We start from the raw sequence: 23,666 nt of genomic DNA, 5'->3' as shown, positions 1-23,666 counted from the left end.
CCTCCCCCAATTGGCCTAAGACGTATCCAGAACGCACACTGTGTCCAGGGCCTCAACAGCAGGGGCTCCTCTTTCCCCCCAACCCTCCGACCCAGCCTCGGCTTCTCTGCCTGGCCTCGGCATAGCTACAATAGGAATGAATGACTCAATTGTTTCTGATGAAGTGAAAGACAAGAGAGTTCTCTAAATCCTCCCAGAGGGATGAACTCTTCCTCTGTCCCTCTATTGCCTGGAGTCTTCCGAACTCCAGACAAGCAGAAACAGAGAAAAACGAGAGCAGAAAACAAGACAGACCACAAGGTGCTTAATTATGTTTTCTGGTAAAATGTTTTAACCTGAACTGGATCAGAATTTTTCATCTTGACCTTCGGCATGAAAGAAACGTAATGCTTAATGGAAAGAACATCTTGCACATGGAAAAGCTAGAAGTTGCCATATCACTTCATTACACCTGCGGCCGAAGTCATGTGCGGCAGTCAACGTCACTGTGTTATAAAAGCATTCGTAAGTAAATCGGAGCAAACAAAGCTGAGCAAGATAACCAAATTAAAGCCAAGTGACTTGTTAATGTGGTTCCTGGATTAGGAGCAGAGGGTTATCCTCAATCAGACAAATCACAGACTTTATTGCCAAATGGGCTAGGAATTCGTATTCCCAATAGCCTAGGCATGGGATGAGCCATCAGGAAGCATTCCAGGCATGTAAACAATGCACACTGGGGAATTTAAAGAGAGAGCAAAAAGGATATGGTGGAATGAGAGTTTTTGTGTCTAAGCATCTCCACATACACCGATACAAACATGTGACATGTTACCCTAGCCATCATCTTTACGTTTAAAGAAATGAGACGCTTAAGAAAATAATTTCTAATGATTCATAATAAAATGTATAAAAGACTCGGCCTGGGAGGTGATGCACTTTCTCTGGTTTGTTGAACACCGGCGACCTGAGTTTCAGTCCGATTCAAATCGCACCCACCAACTGTTATCATTTCTGTCAATAAAACTGGCAAATAGGCCAAATGAAAATGAAATCTGCGAAACATTCTGTGAACAAGGTTTTCCCAAGTGCTTGTTCCTGGGTTCAAATGGAGAACCACACACCTAGTTTGTATTAGACTTGCAAAAATAACACTCCCATAGAACAAGCAACAAAAAAGCCCTTTGTTTTGTTCACAGGTGCTGAGGTACAGGCATGCGCGGATACATGCAGACCCATGCTTAATACACTCGCTCTCTCAAGAGGAGACATTTTTGGGGAAAGGACATAATAATGATCCAGACAGACTCTTTGAAATTCACTGATCCAAAGAGAAGGGATCTGCCCATCTGTGAGACTCGTATCTCTGGAGAGGTAGAGAGAGAGAGAGAAAGAGATAAAGCACATGTTTGGGTGTGTATGTGTGTGTGCGCATCTTTGTGTGTTTGCTAGAAACATTCAAATAGCCTTCATTTCGGATGGATGGAGGCATGCTGGAGGTGGAGGCAAAGGGTGGAGGGTGTTGGAGGAGGAGTAGCTCAACAGTAGATGAAACTGAAAGTTAGTCTACACGAAGGCTCTTCACACTTGCTCAGTTCTTCTAATACACATTTTATGAGTAAATAAAGGAAAAAAGAGAAAAGAACACCCCACCAGCTAGATAGCCCGAGGCGTTGTGCAACCAGGAAAATAAAGCTGGAATGTGGGAAGGCCTGGGGTTTGTGTGCCCTGGGGCGGGAGAGGGTCCGCGGGGCCCGTATTTACTCCAAAGCTGGAACCGCTGGGGGGTTCTCATCGCTCTGACAGCAGAGCCAGAGACCCTCACAGCCTGATCTCCTCCATCCACTCACCCATCACCCATCACCCTGGCCTTTCTTCACTCCCCTTCTCATAAACTTCCACTGACGCTCTGCTCTCAGGATGCTTCTAAAAATGATTTTCAGCAGTTTTTGAAACCCAAAACATCCGTGGACGCGTTCTAGCTACACAAGCTCAATTTTATGCATTGTGTCAGTGCAGTTCATAATAAAGCAAACCTTTCCAAATTAAAAAACTTCACACCAGGCTCGTTCTCAATCTAATCTAATCCAGCATGAATGCCAAATACCTCAAACACAGTAGTACGAGACGTGTGCGGTCGCGCATACGCACTGTTTGCGTAGCAGGTGTTGGCTCATGCATTCGCCGTACAGCAGCTGATTCACCTGAAACATTGAGACCGTGTTAGGCATAACTTCAGCGTGCGTGTATTACTCAGAAGGCCATAAAGATCGTCTGCCAAGCCTCAAGGCCCTACTAGTTCTTTAGAATGAGCCAATCGCCTTACAGTAAAACAAACAAACTGTCTCTCATGGCAACAGTTGGGGACAGAGTTCCTCTGTCAAAGTCCATCAAGGCTGACATAGCATTTGGTATAACCAAATTTGATCTTAAAGGGAAGTTTACCAAAAAATGATCTTTAAGCACAACTTTTTAAGCATTTTGAAGAATTTGGTAACCAAACAACACTGGACTTCATTGACTCTCCTTGTAACGACACAAAACCACTTGAATATCTTTCAGAAGTAATAAAAAGGTTATGAACAACATGAGGGTGGATAAATGATGACTGAATGTTTATTTTTGAGTGGGCTATCCCTTTAAAGATGACGTTTTACGTGGCTGCCTACCGGTTTGTCTCTGCACTTTGGTTGAGCTTAAAATAAGCAGCATACTTTCAACAAAGCTAAGAGAGGAGTTCAGAAATGTCTAAAATTATTGCTATGCCTCTGCATATACAATTTCTTCACATCGTTTTCTTTCTGTCTCTCTTCTAAGTGATTATGGCCCCATACGAGCGCTCTATAAATAGCCCCGCAGGCTTTTCGTGGCTGGTGTCTCCTCCAGCAGGGCCCATAATGAGACATACAGGCAGCTAAGACCTAGCAACACACCCACCAGATCCGTACCCTTTCACAGCCTCCAGTCTTTCTACACTTAGTGGGGTCTCGTTCCAACCTCGTGGAATCTCATACACTGACCTACTTACCAGCTGTGTGATTTTCAGGCCGGGCGCAGGGCTTAATGCTAGGTGTGACTGTTCATAGGCCTGCAACGTTAACATTGGGTTGGCATGGAGTTTGGACTTTGAAACAGACACATAAACACTGACGCACACACACAGCCGTGGCCTTCTTTACTGTACGGTTGGGGGTCATCTCGGGCTACCGTGAGGGGGTAATTACCACACTGGTGCACACTCTCGAGTTCAAAATCAAGACCTCCCGAAGCAACAACAACCTTCAAACAGGTTTCAACACACACAGAAATAGACCCTGAAGCACTACAAACTCCATATTCATAGGAGTGGGTCCCTAAGTGTATCTGCACAAACCTCGGTCTTGAAATTCAGAATGGTTGCAGGACAAGATTTTATATTTATAACACAAATTCTATCCTAACCGTAATAATCAGGTCATAAGGAAGATCTAAAATGTCCATTATTGAAATATAAAGGACAATATGACTCTATTGTTGTAAATGCCATTCCTCAGTTTTCATAGCAATGATTTTTGCTACTGATGAAGATATTGCTCTACACCTACCTATCTATTTAGTGTAACGCCTGACATTACATAACATACTCAGATAGTTTCTTACAAAACAAAACATGGTTATTAAAGTAAAAGTACAGTAACCATGTCCATGAGCTCACTAGTACCTTCAGGCACAAAGTCTTTCCTTTGCTCTCAAATAAATAAATAACGGGCTGGTTAATAACACTCATTAAAATGGAGGAGGAAAAGATGACAAAAAGACCCAGGGAAGGTCACGCGGTGGGCGCTATGGGTAAAGCATCCTGGGAGACGACGCAAGGCCTCTCTTCTCCCTCTCTGCACCCCACGAAGAGCACCCTTCACCTCCAAATAAACTGTAGTAACGACCCGGCTCTCCGTACCCCCCTTACACGCACACATAACCCCTTCTCCACCTCTCTGTTAATTACTGCAGACATCCTTCCACAAACGCCAGCAACAGACACTATCACACACAGCAATTACTGATGAATCTTTAATGCGCTCTTTAACCAACTATCCGTGGCCATGTGTTTCTCTCGAGCAAACTCCAGACCTGCGTTCTTGAACCCTAAACAAGGGGGCATTTAAAAATAGTTTGCGCTCTATTTAACTTTCATAACTTTTGCATGCACGATGCAGTCAGGGTAAAAATGAAATAAAAGTCGAAACAAGACAGACATATGTTCCATCACAAATGCTAAGAGGCCTGTTCATAGGAAACAAATGATAACATGTGTAGATGCATCTGTGTGGTGAAAAAAAACACCTGCCAAAAGTAAAACCTTTAAAATCAGTCAAAGCTGGTCTGCAGCCTGGTCTGGTTTACAGATTCTGGGCGGCAAGCTAAACCAGCTTGGCCTGTCTAGAAAAGCAGCTTATTTGAATGTGTCAAACATTCGATATAAAAATAGACTTATTGAACATTAATGATTCATTTAATTTAAAAAAAGTGACACAAACCTACCCTAAACAAATATTTAATCCGCTAACCGACTCTGACAACCCCATGTGCACGTGTAGCCAGACAATCTATTTGTTTACTTGACGCAACTCGCCGCAACACAAAATTAAAGATGCTTTCCAATGCGTCGTACATGCTCTGCTGCATGTTCATCGCTGCAGAATTTTAAGGTGGGTTTTGTTTGTTGCCGATATTATCGATCAAGGTTAACATGCACAGAAAAGAAACAGCATTGGCTACAAACTGTGTGTTTTTGTCAGCTGAGGGAAGCAGCGTAGAAAAAAGCCCTCAGCCAAGCCATCAAGTTGAACATTGAACTTCACAGTAGTAGCTGCCTTTCTATGCCTCTTCTTTTGATGTTACCTCCAAAGCAAGAGATCAAAGGCTTGGAGTGTGGCGTGGGGAAGTCCCAGGCTCTTAGCCTGGCAGCCCGTGATATATGCAAAAGTCAATGCCAAAAAGAGAGAGAGAGGGTGGGAATGTAAGCTACAGACAGCAGGCTTGTATGGAATGTGGCTAAATAGCACGCTTTTCCTTTAATGAACGCTGAGGTGATGCAATCGCTCCTTTCTGGATGTTTTACAGTGAAGTGTTGAAAACAATGAGGGCGTGCCAAAAAAAAAGGCTAAAGCTTACGATAGCAGTGACGCAAATATTTACGATATCCTGCAGACAGACCCACTCCGGTACTTCCAACACACCCACCTCCCCACATTGTGACACAGTCACATAAATATACAGTAAGCCGTTTTGGAAAAAGGATGGATGGAGGATGAAACATGTACTTTACACATGGCTTGGACAAAAAAAGGCAAAAATGCTACATACACATATAGATTTATGAGGGTCAGCTAGAAAAAATAAATAATTTAAACAACAAATAATTGCTTGATCAGTTCGCAAACACAGACGTGCACACATACAGGTCCACACGTGCACACAGATACACACGTATGCACACCCTTTCCCCAAGGCTATAGGATTAAGAGGTCTGTCTAGCTGACAGTGAGCCCTTCCTTCCCACGTAAGCTGTCAATTCCCTCTCTCGCGCTCGGCCCCTCTGCCCTGCTCTGCCAGCCGGGGAGGACACACCTGAACTTGACATCGATCTGCCTAAGCTTTTCCCAACACCACACAGACACAATCTAGCGTTCTCACAGACAACGAGAACAACACATATCGCAAACACGCACCTGAACGTAATGAGGTAATGCAGAGACAGAAATAGAGGGGAAAATGTTCAAGTAGGGCATGAAAAGGAGCAGTGATTCATGTGTGATTCACAAAAAAATCTTTCTGTTGAAAGGCTCACCTCAATGATTTGCTTAAACCGACTTGCAAAGCATTTGTAAATGATTTGATTTACAAGGAGCACTTGACACAATTAACCAGGGGTTAGAGAAAGACAAATAAGTAATTATTTGAAAGCATTGTGGTATTTAAACTTATGATTCTTCACAAATTGACAGCTTGAGTAATGAATCTTTTATGAACTAAATAAAAGATTCATATGATTCTCTAACATGATTCGTAAACAAATCATGACACCGCACATAGAGGAAGATTACTCAGCAACAAATTTGTTCTGAACTTTGAAATCTCTCTCCCCTCACTCATCACGTCACACATCATTTTTACTACTCTGCATTCCAGACCTTTTGACTCATTTCCCTTCATCCGCGTTTCGAAACGGCATACATGAATCTTACCTCAAACACACACAAAGAACACACGAACAGAACACATACACACTGTTACCGGTGCTAGCTTGCACATGTGCATGTGGGTGTATGTGTGGCCCCTGGTCAGGAAGGCATTGCCAGTGCCTCTGCTCCAACACCAGATTCTTTAAAAGTCATGGCCTTGAGAGGGTGGAGAAAAAAAACATGTGGATAATAGGCCTGTTGTTAATGGAATGAAGGAGAAATTGAACAAGTTAAAGAAAGTGGGAATGAGAGGGGAGGAATATTACAAGCAGATCCCATTTCAGGTCATTCAGGGGCGACTTCTGTACTCTTCCATCTGTGTTATTGTTAATTTACAGTCGGAAATCTTTGGACTTTTATTTGGATCTATTTTTCAGCATCTAATTCAACAAACATTATGGTAATAATATATAGTCATTTCATATATTTTAATATATAGTTATTATTTTAAATTTGTATATTTGAACGGTTTTCTTGAAAAATCAAACCAAAACTGATACTGTTAACAATCACAAAACATTAGCAGTTGGTAATAAACTTCAATTGGAATTAAATACATTTAATGATCAGTCGCTTCTGAGCACAACAGCACCAATGCCCACATCTAACAGGCATTGGGATGTGCAGACACGTACATCTAGATTTGCGCTGCGATAAAAATACGCAGCAAGCCGCCAGCAGGGCCTGCGCCGCTAAAGCCGGGCTTCAATTTGAGCTGCAGTGATGGACGGCTAATGAGAGCAAAAAATCCATTCCGTATAACAACAAAATACCACTGACACTGCCGATCGCGGGTTCGCCTCATTCCCGAGATGAGACGTAAAGAAGAAGAGAGCCGAGGAAGACAGCAACAGAATAAGAACGAGGGAGCACCGGCGAGAGAGAGAAAATTCACAATGATGACACGTAAGTGCAAAGAGCGATTAAGGATTTACTTTCAAAAGGACCTCCATTGATCTTTTTTGATAGACCTGCAATAAATCAAACCAGATTGACTCACATGAGAACGAAGCCTAATCCGTTAGTCAGATCCAGAAGAACTCAAACCAAACCAGCTGTTAATTTAGGCTTTACAAGATAAAGCAGCCAAAGCCAACCTGATGTACCCTAGGGCAGAGGCTTACATCATCTCTGTAAAGCAATCAACTTATTGCCAGTTTGGAGAGGTAATCAGGCTGCATGCTAGGAGAAGCGAGAGGAGAGAAAATGGCAGGGGAGGAGAAAGGAAGAAAAGGTCTAAAAGGCAAAAATAAAGAGCCTGTAGCAAAGCGAGAATGAAAGGGGTACAGCAAACAGATCAAGGGTTGTTACATGCTCAGCTATGCTACAGATATGGCAAAATGCACAAAATATGAGAGGAGGCAGCGCATGCTCTATTTTTTACTTGGGACCCTGTAATTTGTCTGTATGTTTGGATCTATGCCCATGGTCAGTGCCACCTCGGTCATGTCCGGTAACCACACAGAGCCAGCGAGCCATAGCCAGCCATGCTAATTAAAACGGTTATTTTTGTTTTTGCAAGTATTTTTCTTCACCAAACTTCATTCTTTTGTTGGGGAAGCGCCATCCAGTCTTCGCTGGTTACTTTCTTAATGTCTTTTTTCAGGCTCACATCCTGTTTGTGTATAAGTATAGATCATAGAGACAGACATAGAGATATACCAAGATATAGAAAGGAAAACGGGGGAGGGGATTAGGTGTTTTTGTTGAGACGCCAACATATTTCGGCAGTGACCGGTCTGCATCACTCAAACACACCCAGACACGCATACACTCATTAGGTACCGTGTTTGTACCTTTAATGTTGTGTTTACTATGCACAACAAGATCAAGTCTGAAATCCAATTCCAGGCCTGACCAGGGCCTTTCAATGTGCTTCTGAGAGTGCCTTGAAAAAAGCCAGGCTTGTAGTCTCTGGAAAGTGTCCAAGGGAAACGCAAGACTCTAAACAAAAACCTAGGAGAAATCAGAGTGAACGCAGGAGCCCGCATCCTCACCTCCCTCCGACACACCTCCTGCACACAGGGATCACTCAGACTTTGGGTGTCTGCTCTGCCCGACTAAATTGAAGTTAAAGAGCCAGGCTGAATGGGAGGTTTGACACACACATGCACATCTATGTTAAGAGCAAGGCACTTCTGCAGCACTCTGTTGCACATACTTTAGTGCCGCACCGAGGTGCACGGCCACCCTCCTCTTAAGCGGGTGTAGCACTTCAGCCGCGTGCCATCCGTCACCCTCCTCCCTGTTCCAGCACGGGGTCACACGTTTAATTACACAGAAACAGTAATCCCATCAGACAGATGGCAAACAGGCAAGACTTTATGGCCAATTGAATCATTACTGATGTTATTTGCTAAATTACAGCAAAACACAACAACACCGCCGAGCGGGATTTGCCCGAGAAGCTTTCGAAGGCAGATGCGCCCTCCCATCGAGCATCAGTGACGGAGATCAAGAAGGCGTGAAGACTGCAAAAGCCAGGTGTGTTTTAAATGAATAATATTCTAATCAGTGGGAGAAAACACAGACCCTTATTATCCATTACAGAAAAACTGAAAAGAGGCCTCTACCGGACATTTCCAACCAACTTGGTTTGGTAAACCACAAAACAAGCGCAATTGAGAAGTGAGTGTGTTCTTTTCTTAAAAGAGGGAGCGTGTTTGGTTTATGGGCTTTACTCGGCACCGCCGTTTGTCTTTGGGGAACATCCCAAGAATCCACTCTTTCCTGAAAACTAAACACGAAGCTCTGGCCCACAACCTTGCTGCCAGAGCCTATTCATCTTCTTGCTCTCTCCCTAACTTCTTTTGCTCTGCCCTTGGCTTCTGTCAACAATTAGCGGTCACCTCGTCCAGAGTCCCTGACCACAGCACCCCGAGCGTTAAACTATGCAATCTCCCAATCAGCTCCTCAACATAAATTATAGCTTGTGACATTGCTTAGGAAAGAGAGGTACCTCGATGCCAACGCACAAACAATTCCCATAAAATACTTTTTTGATGGAAGGGAATAGGGATACAAAACTTGAAGCAGTCGGACTAGAGGCTGCGTGAGCCTTATGCCACTCCCTATAATAAAGTCAATAAAAATATTTGGAGCCTGTATTCTTTGGCTTGCATCAGGGCCTGATTGGTCACCTGTTGCGTTGCTTGGTGTTAATGCATCTCTGATTGGTGCATGTTCTGGCTTGGCCCCAGGGTGTCATGTTGCATGCTGGGTAGCTAGACTTCATGCCGCAGTTGGGAGCAGCTTCTCAGCCCTAGAGTGGCGCAGTAAATCTACATTGAACCATTGGGGGACGAGCCACACCATAACACTACACTAACATTTTCCATTTTATAAAACACAACGAGGCGAAGGCAGAATTACGTCTTTGTGCTCCCGGACTTTAATTATTGTTTCTTAGATACCATAAGGCAGAGGGCATTGGGTCACCGCTTAAGACAACAAGACTGCTACCAAATCCAATTATTTAAAGCCCAGCTCAAATTAGTCCATATAGAATAGCTGTTTAAAATACTTGTCCCCTACTTGGCCCTGATAAGACTGGCAGTTTCCCAACAAACCGGAGCAGTTGTGTCTGGAGGCATGTCCATTGCTGAAAAGCTATCCAGAAAGAGCACACAGAAAACTTCCATGCTTTTTTGTTCATGATCCTTTCCTGACTATTGGTCAATAGACCACTGCCTGCAGTTGTTCTTTCGTAAAGACGTGCGAGATACTGAGATGGAACGAAACAGACCCTGGGGCCTCTGTAAAACAGCAAAACAGTTCTGCAAGGGGTTGCCAAGATATAATTTGCAAAATGTTCCAACCAGCATGCTTAAAGAAAGGGTTCCCGGGACATTCAGAGCTGGATTTTTTTACAAAGTCTAGAAGGTGGAAATTACTAGCATATACATTAGCCTATGAAAATTAGGGGGCTTTAGGAAACAGCAGTCACGTTTGCACTTCTGTGGGGTTCTTCTGTAGCAGGAAACAAAATCGCTGTCAACATAAAAATTTGCACACACTTAAGTAGTATCAGCAAGATCTGACCACAAAAAAGAAACATGAGTGTCCTGCTCAAGTGTGCGGTCACACTCCGGGACCCTGGTCCCAAAGGCGAGTGTGTTGACTGTACAAGTGTGTAAGGCTGAGGGCCATACAGCAGCTGTGAGAAAGACACAAGACCAGCTGCTTCCTCCGTGGCTCTGATTTCCTGACCTCGCAGCCCGAGAGGCACAGTCAGGTGACCAGATCTAAAACCTGCTTCACCTCATGCACACGCTCCTTAACCACCGAAGCGCAAGCTCCCAGAGTAAAAAGGCATTGCACACCTTTTTACTTTCAACCCTGCACAGCGTTTTTGATGTGGAGGCAATCGTTAAATCTGTGGCCAGGCACTGTAAACCGATGCCATTTTCCTCATAGCACTCTGTGACCACCATGTTTGCATACCACAAATCTTGCGTAACTGTCAAAGTGGTTTCTCACCAATGAGTCTAGATTAGCTGTGTTTGGAACAGCAGATATTCATCCCTTTTAATCAATAGATACACCACCGGTCAATAGCTTTCAAAAATGTCCTCAATTTATCATTATTTCCTTTCACATCTTAGAATTACAGTAAACTCATCAAGACTATGTGTCTATGATATTGTGACAAAAAGAATGTTTACCTGTTAAACAGCATAAATTTGCTAAAATGCAAGATATACAACATAACATTTTCATGATTTTTAAACAATAGGAGGCTCTTATTATTTACTTCTCCCTAGTATTAAGTGATTTATTTCAATAACACATTTTTAAATACATTTTTCTGTTTTGTAATGACTGAAACCAAATGTTGTCACTTTTATATTTACGTCTCCAAAACTTAATTTATACATAGTTTCGAAAATCATGAGAGACGTTTTAGTCAAATAGTGCTAAACTTTTGACCCGCAGTGTTGATCCAGAGTGTGGGAGCCAAGCGGATTGACATGTCTCAAGAGAGAAACAACAGATTTCAGTGTTTACCCAATAGAAAAAGAAAGAACAGTCCACAGACCGAGTGACTTTCTCTTTACAATCCTCAAGTGGAAGTCAACACTGCTGTTTAAAGGGTTGGTCAATACCGTTGTGCCCTTCAGAAGGATAATTAGATGGGCGGTAATGGGCACGCGGAGGTGATGCTGGTCTCCGGCGAGGTGCCCGTTATTGTGGCCTCAGCCTTGCGTGCCTTGGGTAAATAGTAGCCTGTGTGCAGTAATTGTAATTTAATTGTAAACCGAGGAGAGTTCATGAAGAATGTCAGATACAAACTAGGTCAGTGAGGGCCCTGCTTCAGCTTGACTAGTCTACGTTCTGACCCTGAACCTGAGAAACCCACACAGTTGACGTCTGTGGCAATGATGTATTTAGTTTTTGCGATAGTCTTGACTGAAGGAGGTGTGTTGGGCCACGTTCTGCGAGCGAGCCTAGGGAGCATAGCCTTCTTCCCGGCTCATTTGAAAAGCAATCCTGCCCTTCTGCTCCCAGTGCATCTTTTTGTCATTTGAGAGCTCATGCCCCATTTGTATTATCCACTGAAATGACAGGAGGAAAAAGACGAGGGGGGGTTGATGGGAAACGGGAGGGGTTCGTACAACACAACCACAAGACTCTCAAGACAAACACACACACATACACAAATCCACGCGCACTCTCCTTGACTAATGTGCCACAACACTCGTACATCACACACAAATTGGCCAAATGAATTAACCATGGCCCCTGGTTAGCGTTTCGAGCTTTAAATGGATTTTCCCTCTCCTGGTCTGCCCAATAATTGCATTTATCCATCTTGTTGAAGCACAGTTTACACACTTGCTAACATCATGACAATCCAGGCTACATTTTCTGCTCCAATGGCAGGAGAGGAGGAGATTTGTCATTGGATCATAACAGGTAATTCAAACAACAATTAGCTCCATGACTCCCCCGTATGTCAATGTCTGCCTCCCCCGCAGGCAGGTTTGACGGGACAAGGGGACCTTCCATCTCTCCCTAGAGCTTCTTGTCTTAGTCTCTCTATCAACCTGCTTACTGAGATGAATTGGGCTCAGCTGCTCAACTTTTTACCCACGCCGCTAGGCTTTAGAGCAAGCAACATCCCGAGTAAATGGGGCCTGCAAATATGCCGACTGACTCTGCAATTTCTTTAAGCCCTTGCACAGACACACTCGCGCACAAAGAGACCGACACAGCACTTGTGTTAAAGGTTCCTGCAGGGGTCATCTCTGCTCTCACGAGTGTTTGAACAGTAGTGCATTAGAGACTACAGGGCCCACAGGACAATTGGGCTATGTAAACACTGCAGGACTTCCTTCCCTGCAGACCTTGGGCTAAGATGGTCCACTACTTAAACAAATTTGAATTCCTGAACATGCTTAGCGCTAAACATCTGCTCTCCTTGCTATCAAACACCCTGAACCGTAGAGATACCACGCATGAAACATTATGAGCGACATGACCATCATTCAACGCAACAAGACGACTTTTGTTGCATTCTAAGCTTACGTGGAGCTTAAACGGTTAAACCCTGGAGCGTTTTTCCTCAGTTACCAGAAATCGACCAATTTGACGCCACCTGCCAAAGCACGCAATTTATCTTTATTGATATTTGAAAAATGTAAAGCACGACGGTTCATAAAGATACAAGGGCCGTAAATCAGCAGATAACAAAAAACCAACCATTCTAAAGGGCATCCAGACGAACGTCACGTCGCCACAGTCACTTGACTATTCTATACCGGCAGCGCTTAAACTGTTTGCTGGCCAAAGAAAACCGCTCCGGGTCAGGATTAAACTCTGTTTCCTTATAAATCACTCCTACTCATCACTAAATCTTTCCGTTCACCAGATAGCCAGCAGCGAGAGATCACTATTCACTGTGACTGGCGAGAAGTCATCGTCTCTATTTAACTCGGACGGCTGCTGAATTACACATCCTCTGTGTCCGTGTTTAGATCTTAGCGCCGTGAAAGAGCATTCGTTGCAATCGAACACCACATCTGCCACCTCTGGCTACCACTGATCAGACCCACAGAGCCCTGGGGGCATTTGGCCAAAGATACACCTCCATTCAATTATACCTCTCTCTCACAATGCAATTGACAATTCGCTCAGCGAGGGAAGTCAATTCTCTCTGTTTGGAAATCGACTGCACTGAGCGTTCACACTGTCCTCTAATGAGATGTTGCCTGCGACCGTTAATCCAGACTGATCCTTTAGGAAGGAAACATCCAAAAAAACACAACAACATTTATTACAGTATATGTTAGAAAGAGTTCATATCTGAACACTGAAGATGACTTAAAATTCTCAGAAATAATACATTTCAAATTTTCACTTTGCCTCAGATGTTTGGCCAAAATTCCTTAGGAGAAAGAAATACATAGATGCCAATCAGTGTATGGTAAAAAAATGGAGGTAGATATGATCATGTAAAATGAGATGAGATTCATTTAGATCATATTCACATATCTGACTTTAAACCACAGTCTGAGACACTCTTCTTAAACTATGCATTAAGGCATAAGTAAAAAACAGAGAAATATCTAAGAAAGTCTTAAGTAACAGCCTACATCTGATCCATTAAATCTCACTGCAGTCTAGCAGAAATCACTATGATCTCATTTGATTTTATGTTTTCTGATGCCACTTTTTATTTCTCCCTGTACGCATCAACAGGACAAAACCGGTACACCATGTGACAAGCACAATGCTAATCAGCTGAAATGTTATCTATATTGTCTGACAGCCGTTCAGTTGAATATGGCCAATGCAATAACCGACGCAACCCGGAAAACACAAGACTCAAAAAATGCCATGTCACACCCATTATAAAGGGCAGAGGAGGGTTATCTGCAGAAACAGAAAGGCCTTAAATACATGGCAGACAAGGGTTTAAAGTTCAAAAGCACCTATCTATTCTCTTCAAACGTATACAAATATCACCCTGTTGTACTTCTTATCTTAATATAAACCCTGATTTATATTTCCCTTAACCCTGGTAGAAATAAAATCTCTTTCACCTTTCGTCAGGTTCTAAATGCAGCCCATTTGCTAGAAATAAGCATGAAATAACTCATTAATGAACACGCACACATACACTGTAGGCCCTAGCTGTTCACAGCTTATCCCATAGCAATTAAAAGTTTAATTAGAAGATTAAAAATACATGGATAGAGTTTTATCACCTATTACTTTCTCAATTATGCGCTTTAGCCATTCAAAATGCTCCCGACGTATCTACAGGAATTAGTGCAGATTATCGAAGTAAACAGGATTTTACCTTCTACAAAAGAACATAGCAGAATCTCAGTTTGCAATCGGAAACCCAAAGACCAACTTGTCGGCGTGAGACCAAATTAGCTCACGCTCGTATCAAAGTGAAACATTTCACAGAACGGACTAATAAATACATAAGCAGAATAAACTGGACGGGCCTAATCTTTTTTTTAGAAGTGTCTTTAAAGTAATGACAAATGCAACACGTCCTACTTTTGTGTTAAAAAATAGATGCTGATTTGTTTCACTGAAATGCATCATAGACTTCCTGTTCGGAAAAAAAGGTTATTGTCAGACTGTTTAATGAGAGCAGCTAAAATATGCATTAGTCAAAATATTTATTCTGTACTACAGGTCCCCTGACACAGTGGTAAGATGTTCTAAAGTCTGATTATGATGTACACACCAAAAATAATCATGACTGCATGCTCGTGAGCACAAGATATCCACACACACACACACTTTCAATGGAAACTCAAGCACTACTATCATTAAGCATACAAGAGTTGATGGCAGCTCTAGAAAGCGTATGTGTGTGTGCACTTTGGCCCAACCCGAGCACGTTCCAATCCAAACAAAATCCCAGTGCAACCAAATTCCGCCAGCGTCACTCAAGTCTCTCCGCTGGAGAATTTCCAGGCGACATTTTGATGACGAGGCGGGAATCAAGAAGCACTGATAACTTACCAACTTTGGCTGATTTATTAAATTAAAAAGAGAGTAAAGCCACACACATGGTCTGTCAATCACGTATGACTATAAACTTGTCACCTCCTCTTTGTGTTTTCCAAAGCCCTGCTGTGTTTTTTCTTTAACTCTTTCTTTTTCCTTCATAGATAAATGTGAGGCCTGGGGACTCTATTGTTTGGACATCTAACCGGGAACTGTCGCCAGTCTCATTGCCCCCATATTAGCAGCAATTATGCGCTCTATTCAGACCGTCTTTGTGCGTCTCCCCCACTCTTCCACGGCGGGCAAATCAGGCCCGCTTTTTCCCGCTTTTCCTAATCCCCTGCACCGATACATCACGCTCCTCTACAAGAAGCAAAGGAAAATTCCTTTAGAGAGGCTGATATGCCATTTTGTAGATCTCATTTCCCTTAATTTAACAATGTTTACAACATTTGCTGCATTTATAAATAATATATGTAGATGTTTAATGCATTTATAAACAATATATTGTATATGTTTACATACTTATTGATTTATAATAAAGGATGTTATGTGAAATAATTGATTATAAAAATATAAAAAATATAGTAAGCTTTTGAATTTAAAGAAAAAAATTAAATTATTTATAAAATTGAATAACATGCACAAAATATATAAGGTGCAACATTTTTCATGTTCATTAAGTCATTTGTATGTATATAGAAACTGAAAATTATTGTAATAAAAAAATCATGTTAGTCACCACCAGACCAATTTATGGATTTGTCAATGCACTTCTTAAAATCAATCATTATTAAAGATTAACGCATTAAATGGTTTACGACACCAAAAATACCATCACGCCCCCCACCGAAGAATCTCCCCGTCATATATAAATTTTCAAATAACTCTCATACTGCTGCACTGGCCTGTATGATGCATGTGCACAGAGAGAGAGAGAGAAAGAGAGAGAGAGAAAGAGAGAGAGAGTAATTCCATTTCCATGTCTCAGGAAACCCTCACCATGCAGGCCAAAAGCAGGCCTATATTTAACAGATGACAAAAGTTGCATTCCAGATGTACAGTGCGATCTTTGTGTTGATCTTTGTGTATGGAAATAAATGGTGAAGAGGAGCGAGAGGTGAGGGGTGGGGTCAACAACACACAGCTGCTGAGCCAATGCAGCACACAACAGTATTTATCCGAGTTCCCTTATTTATCAGGGGTAGGAAAGCACTGGCTTTAAAACAAACATCTTGAAAACTTATCAGGAGAAAAACAGAAATATACTGTAAATAATGACTGGCAAATAACAAAATTGAAAACTTTGAATATAAAAAATCAGGGATGTGCCGATATGTACATTTTTGTCGATAACTGATAATCTTTTAAAATTTGGAAGCCAAAAAAACGATCTATTGGCCGATATACCGTATCTTAATATTTATATAATATTCTCTAAGACTGAAAGGAAAGTCAAAAAAAGGATACCTGCTTTTATTTGAAAACATTCACTGCAAAAAACAAGGCAAACGTTAGTTCTCCTTTTCCCATGAAAATCATGTACCAAGCCTACTTTACACTAGATAAAGATTCTTGAACCATCAAACTTTTCTGTCATAATTTTTATTTAATAAACAAATTACAGGTGTTCTTCCAGAGCAAGCAAGACAAATGTTCTTAATTGCCACATGTCTAACAAGTCTCCAGACAGAAAGCATTCAGACAGCAGTCTGATTCCAACAACATGCTTTTGTTCCTATTATTTACACGTTCATAAAGTATCTACATCAATAATGTTTTGCTAATAGCAGTAAGTGAATAATCAGGACAGAACGACAGGACTGTACTTTAACTGTGAGCAGCATGCAGCTGAAGAGGTTTAATCAGAAAAAAATATTTATGAATTATCGGCTATAATTTATCGGCCTAAATTTTATTAACGGTTGATCATTTATAATGCATCCCTATTAAAAAATATATACTTTTCATCATATTGAATTTGGCATATTGATTTAATAAAAATATATTGCAAAACATTGGCTATACATAACACTTGCTTTAAAACCCAGCGTCACACGTCTGAAGCGAGACATAGGAAAAAATAAAACATGCCATGTCACATGCACAGCCAGCCAGCCAAAATCATCAACGGCAGACAATTGAGTACAAAAAAACAACATCTCGGTAAATATTTACAACACAAATCTTTTCCATTCATTTACCAAGCACTAACAAAACCTTACTGTACTGTTTCTTTTACTCCCCCGGACCCCCTCCCACCCCCACATCTGCGATTCATTGACTTTACAATTTACCACATGTCGAGATGGGAGAGGTCGGGACTCTATCTGAATCACGACACAAATATGCGAGTGATTTATTGTTTTAAAAACCATGGGCCGATTTAGTGCAACTGCACTCTTCCTGAGCATTACTTCTATTGGCAGACCATGAACAATTACAGTTTGGACTAATTAAGCCCAGAAAATGTGCTGCGCGCCACTAATGTCTCACAGGCCCCGCTTTCAGTTTAATGGTGCCAAACTTTGCTCCCCAACTTAACTCTCACAAATCCAAAACAGATTGCACTTTTTTTATGGATGTTTATCAAGCCCCTGCAAAACAGAGTCGGTTTCGTGGTATTTTTTTTGCATTGGAAGGGGGAGAGGGAGGAAAAAGAAGAGGAGGAGAAAAGAGTGATAGAGGGACAAAAAGAGTCTTGCCTCCATTATTCTTTGTAAGCAAATGTGATTTGCAAAACAAAAGGATGGCAACCTTTTAAATAAACTGGGAGTCTATTTTGCGGTGAGCGGCACACAAGCCGAGCACGTAGCTCTGCGAGCCCCCCGCGGATAGCAATTAGGGGCCATTAACATGTAAAGCCAATTTGATAAGGTATGAATCTATCCCCGTAAATCCGTATTAAACTATCTTTTCCACCTCACACGACAGGCTATTCAACACGGAAGCGGCACACGCATAATCCATACGATAAACCTTTGTTATCGACGTCTTAAAAGATTCAGCCATGGTTTATTAAAATACACCCAAGACTACACAAGGGACAAATTCCCCTCTAACATAAATCCACAAATCAATTTAATAAATTCTAAATTAAATGTAATATTAGAAATATAAATAAATAAATAAACGATATTTTAGGGCCTCCACCTAACCACAACGTATTTTAAGAATCATCTCGTTTCGGACAGCAGAGAGCACGTTGGGTGTTGCGAGATATCTTTTTTTACATTTTGTCCCTTTTTAAACTACGCATAATTATATGTTGAAACCTGAACCCCCTGCCAAAAGTCTGCAGGCCTCAAGAATTATGGGGCTAGGGGTGGCGTCAAATATCTTAACATTCATAAGTCAGAGAGGCAGTAAATAAACCCAGCGGATTTACGGGCACAAAGCCCCCTGCCAGGACACAACCGCCCCAGACCTCTGCTATACCTCTACCCAGACCCGTTGGGGTGTGATTTCAGCCAACAGCCACCAGGTTAACCCAGCACCTTTCTAACCACAACATACACACAGAGCGTACCCGCAGCTGTACGTCTGCCACGCAAACCCTACTCTCGATAAAAGAGGGATGAGTGGTTATTGTCTGTGGTATGTCAAAAAGAGGGAGGGGAAAAAAGGCAACCGCAGTTTAGATGAAACTTCATGTCAAATTGCTAAACGCTTCAAAATCATCATAAGGCTTTTCGGATTGAGGTAGTTGGAATAACAAACTCCTCATTATTGAAGCTCTCAGAGGTCAGACAATTAAAGACGTTCCCACTTTCAGTCTCTCTCTCTCACACACGCATCAGAGCTGTGGGAAAATCATTTCATCACTATTGCAAGAGTGGGTCATAGAGGAAATTAGCAGCCACGGTGTTATGCAAATAAAATAATAATCTTCTTAAAAATTGTCACATTTCTGATATCAGTCTTGACTTCAACATCAGCACCACACACACTTAGTCTACATCATTCCCAAGTAGAAAATGTATCCCGATCACAAAGCACTGATGTATATCAGCGCCTATCAGCGCCTATTTATATCACATATAAATTCATCCAAATGCTTAAAATTAAATCAACTGAAATACTTTGTCTGCATGCTTGTTGAGTAAAATTGAGTTAAAAGGATGGAGCCAAGATGCACATTAAAGCTGAACAGCAAAATGGTTAGAAATCTCAAAATCACATCGTCGGCAGCTAACCTCAACAAGCCCCATACATTTGTTAAACGCAGAGACAGCTGATCGATGGTCAGGTGAATTATTTATTCTAAGTAATGCGTTTATGAATACAACGGCTTTCAACTTCAAAGCGGCGTGGGTCGGACGCCCAGGCAGCTCGTAGGTAGCAGACCTCAATGCAAAGAAACGAAGGGGTGAGGGGGTACGGCGCAATGTCAAAGACTGAGATCTGTAGGCCTGGTTACAGTAAAAGATCAAACATTACACCATACAGCTATAAAGCAATTCACTATTTCTATCAATATAATATTTAGGTTGGAGGGCAGGAACAGACCTGGACTGACTCACACATTGGGAATAGAAGAGGATATATCAAACAATGACCCTACATTCACGGGAGCTCACTAAATATTTTCTCAGAAGCCAAATGAATAAGCAAGCGGTTTAGTCAGGTTTTCGTCTCAGCAGGTAGAGGAACTATTAGACTATGAGCTCTGGTAATAGCATCCCAAGGAACACAAAAACCTCCTTCACAACAGCTGCCTTACTATAAAGAAAACACACTATTGTTAAAAAATATTGGTCAAATTCCTTTCCAATTAATACATATTTGCTTTTTAAAGGTGAACAATTATGAGTGTATGCGCATGGCTTTAACAAAATCAGATCTACAGCAGTTCTGAGAGACAAGAGAAAGCCAGCCTCAGAAAATGCTAGATAGAGAACATCATTATCAGTAAGTGAAAAACAGATTCAGCAAGAAGGAATCTTTAGGGTAGCACGCAACGGCCACACCACGGCAAACATTCAGTGATCTCTTTATGAGAATGTCTAACATGAAAGAATTCCTTTTCCTAAAACACCTGACATGGATCCTAAATTTAGAGCATTATTTTATTCACAGCATTCACTTAATTTCGGGTTGGACGGCATGTCATTGAAATGCATCACATATTTATGTTTCATTTAAACCTTGAGATGATAATTCAATTTAAAAAAAAAGTCCCACCATAAAAATTGTCTTTTCCTATTTGTGCACATCTCTCAGGATTGATATATAAAAAATATGAATTATGCTTAAAACAATACATCAACACGAATTATTTTTGGTAAAAGTGCTGGACAACTTGTTAACATGCAAAACGGATAAACGGTATTAAAAATGTATTTAAACTGAAATATCAGGCATATATACATTACACGTGACTAAACCTATTGTATCCTATTAACTAAAAGCCCATCATGCCACCACAAATAATGTCAACCCGAATTTAAAATTAATTACATATGATCTGCATGTACAGTAAATATTTACTCGCTTACAAAAATATTTAAAACACCTGACACTGCTGCAGGATATTTTACTACACACATGTCAAGGACGGTATGAGCAATACTTTGATTTCATTCTGACAAATTGATAGACTGACCTTCTCTAATTATCATAAACATTTCCCATGATGCTCAGCATTTATTTGTACGACATTCCTTATTTCACAAAATGTCTTGTTAAGGTTCGATAAATTATCACCTGTCATTTTTTTGTGCATTCTGATACACTGTAACGCTTAAACAACTGAAGCGTTATTTTTTTACCGCAAAACAATATTAATAATAATATACAGATATTAACAATAAATTATACATACGTTCGGGTCGGGTCGAGATTCCGGAACATACTGTAAACAAAATATCTAATCTAAAGCAAACAAGCTAACCTACTTTGTATGCTAGCATACTCTTTATTTAAAGAACACTTTAGAAATACAGAGTCGAAAGGACACGGCCGCTGGGAATGAAATTAAAATAACAAAACGAAATTATAACAATAAATCAGAAGTTCATACAGCAGGGTGTGTTTTTGGACGACGTGAAAGCACGTCAAGACAACTATGCAGGCAGCTCGCGCTGGTCCGACTCGCGCGCACTCAGAGCTCGTATAGGGCAACAGTGTGTACGCGCGAGTGGCATGTTACTGTACAGTATGAGTGAACTGTGGCAGAAGTTCACAAGCCAGCACCGAAACAATCCCTAAACATAAAAGCCGTGCCGTGGCTAAGAACATGTGGTTGTAGAAACACGTAAAAAACACTTACTGTGCGCGCGGTCGGGGAGAGCGATCCGTTCGGGAGGTACGGGCTCGTGAGGTCGGGAATCATTATAAATGGATAGCCCGGGTACGGTGGGCTCTTGAACAGCCCTCCATCTTGCCTTTTCGCAGCTAACATGGCGGGGGGAAAAGAGGAAAACTTTTATAAGTTACACTCCAAGAACTTTGTGTGTACGCATAGAAGCAAGTGGAGCTAAGGAAGTATGTTGTTGTCGTCCAGTGCAAAAAGTGTAAAAGACAAGACGATTTAGAGAAAACAAGAACTCACCATCCTCTAAACTTTCTCTTGTTTTGTCTCTGAAACTTTCAGATCTAGGCGGAGGCCGTCTTTCCGCCTTGAAATGCAACGAAACACAGGGATTGCATTGAATAATCACAGTGGGTAAATCGTCAGCTCTTTAGCAGCGCGTTTTCATAGCACATTTTCCGCATTTAACAAACAAAAGTGCGTGTAAACTAACGCACGTTCGCTTCGCAGTTATTTGTCACTTACCTCGGAATCCGAAGAGCTGTTTTGATTCGTTTCCGACTCGTTTACGAGAGAAGACTTGACATCTGCTAAATCCCTTTCTGCAGAGGAGTTCTCCGAAATTTTTTCCTCCTGCTCGCCTTCGTCTTTGAAGGGAATCATTTCATCGTTCGCACCCAGATCGTCCCCTCCACCGCCGTTCAGCTGCGGCATTTTTCCCGAGGAGCGCTAATTTTGCGGGGGGCCAAAAACACCAAAAGTTTGTAAACCCTTGATCTTGGTGCGATCCCCGAATCCGGAGTTTAAGTTTAGGGACTTGCACTTGCGTTTGGCTGGATGAGTGCTCAAAACTCAAAAAGAAGAGGGCAATCTTGGCAGAAACAGAAGCCGGAGACGGAGCTGAGGCGCTCGGATTGAGGGAGTTGAAGTTGGTCGGAGTGGTTTTCAGTTCAAAGGCGGCGCTGATTGACAGATAGAGAGGGATGGAAATAGAGAGAGTCTGGATTCGGGATTATTGACAGGGAGAAACACGCGAGAAAAAAACTAATGAGATTCAAACAGGGAGGGACTTGAAGTGACGTTTTCATAAATAGAGAGGGGCAGGAAAAAGTATTGGAGGTGGAAAAGGGCTTGAGAGAGAGAGAGAGAGAGAGAGAGAGAGAGAGAGAGGGGAAAGGAAAAGAGCTTTTGGTGAAGAGAGCAGGACAGTTAAAGCGAGTCGCCCTTGTTTGCTTTTGTACAGGAATGAATGGAAAAATAAGCGGAAGACACTTGTGAAAATCCCCGGCAGTTTACGTGTATCCGTGCGGTGAAACAGCACACAGCAAGCATCATATGCGCTTCCTTATTTTCTCCTGTTTCAATGGTGTGCGAAAATAATCTCACTCACTTGCTGCAAACATGCTGACCAAATGAACTAAAACTAGAAAAAAACTCTACATTTAACCTGTTCACTTCATTATATAATTTTACATATTTTATATTTATTTATATTAAAATTAAGTTTGTGTAAATTGTTTGTATACATACATTAAATATATAACTTGTTTATTTTACATGTATTTATATGAATACATTTATATTGTTTAACTTATTTTTTTATAAAATAAACAGTATATATATATTTTTTTTTATATACTATTATTAAGCCTTGAATATAATATATCATAATATATTATATTCAAGACTTCATAGCCTATTAGAAATGGTGTTGAGACAGACTGAGCGCGCGCAGACGGGTTAATTGAGGCCGGGTTACCTGTATTCATTATGAATAAAGACGCAGCGGGAGGGGTTGAGGGGTTATTCTTTCTCTGTCTTTACTGCAAAAATGCGAGCACAAACTTTTTGGCTCTTGTTTGTGTGCAAATGCATTCTGTCTGGTTGATTCTTACTTTCAAAGAAAACAAATATGAATATAAAAAGAAAATGGCATATAAAATGGCATCCAGCATTTTTTATTGATTACGGTTTGCTTACGTGATGCATTTTAAACATTTATTATTTGACTATTTATTTATTTAAAAAAAACATTTGTTTAAACTATTCTCATCAGAAAGTATCACACAGTATGTCAACGAAATCTTCATTCTTATTCTCTTACCTTTATTTCATAAATGCTAACCGAGATTTGTGATTTAGCCTTTGTGATAAAAAACTTAAATATTGATACAATGCATAATAATATACACAAAGCGCACAGATATATAATTCTATACTTGATTAACAATGCAATA

General features: G+C 41.3%; 1 protein-coding gene across 20 annotated transcripts in view; it reads right to left on the bottom strand.

Moving 5' to 3' along the window:
- tcf7l2 (transcription factor 7 like 2) overlaps positions 1–22,829 on the bottom strand; it is an 81,067-nt gene extending 58,238 nt beyond the window's left edge. For 4 of the 20 annotated variants that reach the window (XR_008909364.1, XR_008909365.1, XM_056770752.1 and 1 more), the window contains exons 1-3: positions 21,955–22,829; positions 21,730–21,796; positions 21,448–21,572 (exon numbers count right to left, since the gene is read on the bottom strand). Coding sequence is in view for 18 of the 20 variants with exons in the window: in XM_056770752.1 (XP_056626730.1) it covers positions 21,448–21,572; positions 21,730–21,796; positions 21,955–22,143 (381 nt within the window). In the remaining 2 variants the exon portion in view is untranslated. The remainder of the gene's footprint in view (positions 1–21,447; positions 21,573–21,729; positions 21,797–21,954) is intronic. The other 16 variants (XM_056770748.1, XM_056770750.1, XM_056770751.1 and 13 more) reach the window with 8 other exon arrangements.
- Between the last annotated feature and the right edge of the window lie 837 nt (positions 22,830–23,666).

The sequence above is a fragment of the Triplophysa dalaica genome, chromosome 17, assembly GCF_015846415.1.
Source record: "Triplophysa dalaica isolate WHDGS20190420 chromosome 17, ASM1584641v1, whole genome shotgun sequence".
In the NCBI taxonomy this organism is placed as follows: domain Eukaryota; kingdom Metazoa; phylum Chordata; class Actinopteri; order Cypriniformes; family Nemacheilidae; genus Triplophysa; species Triplophysa dalaica.
The sequence above is the reverse complement of the archived record's forward strand: the minus strand, read 5'-3'. Positions and strand labels throughout refer to the sequence as shown.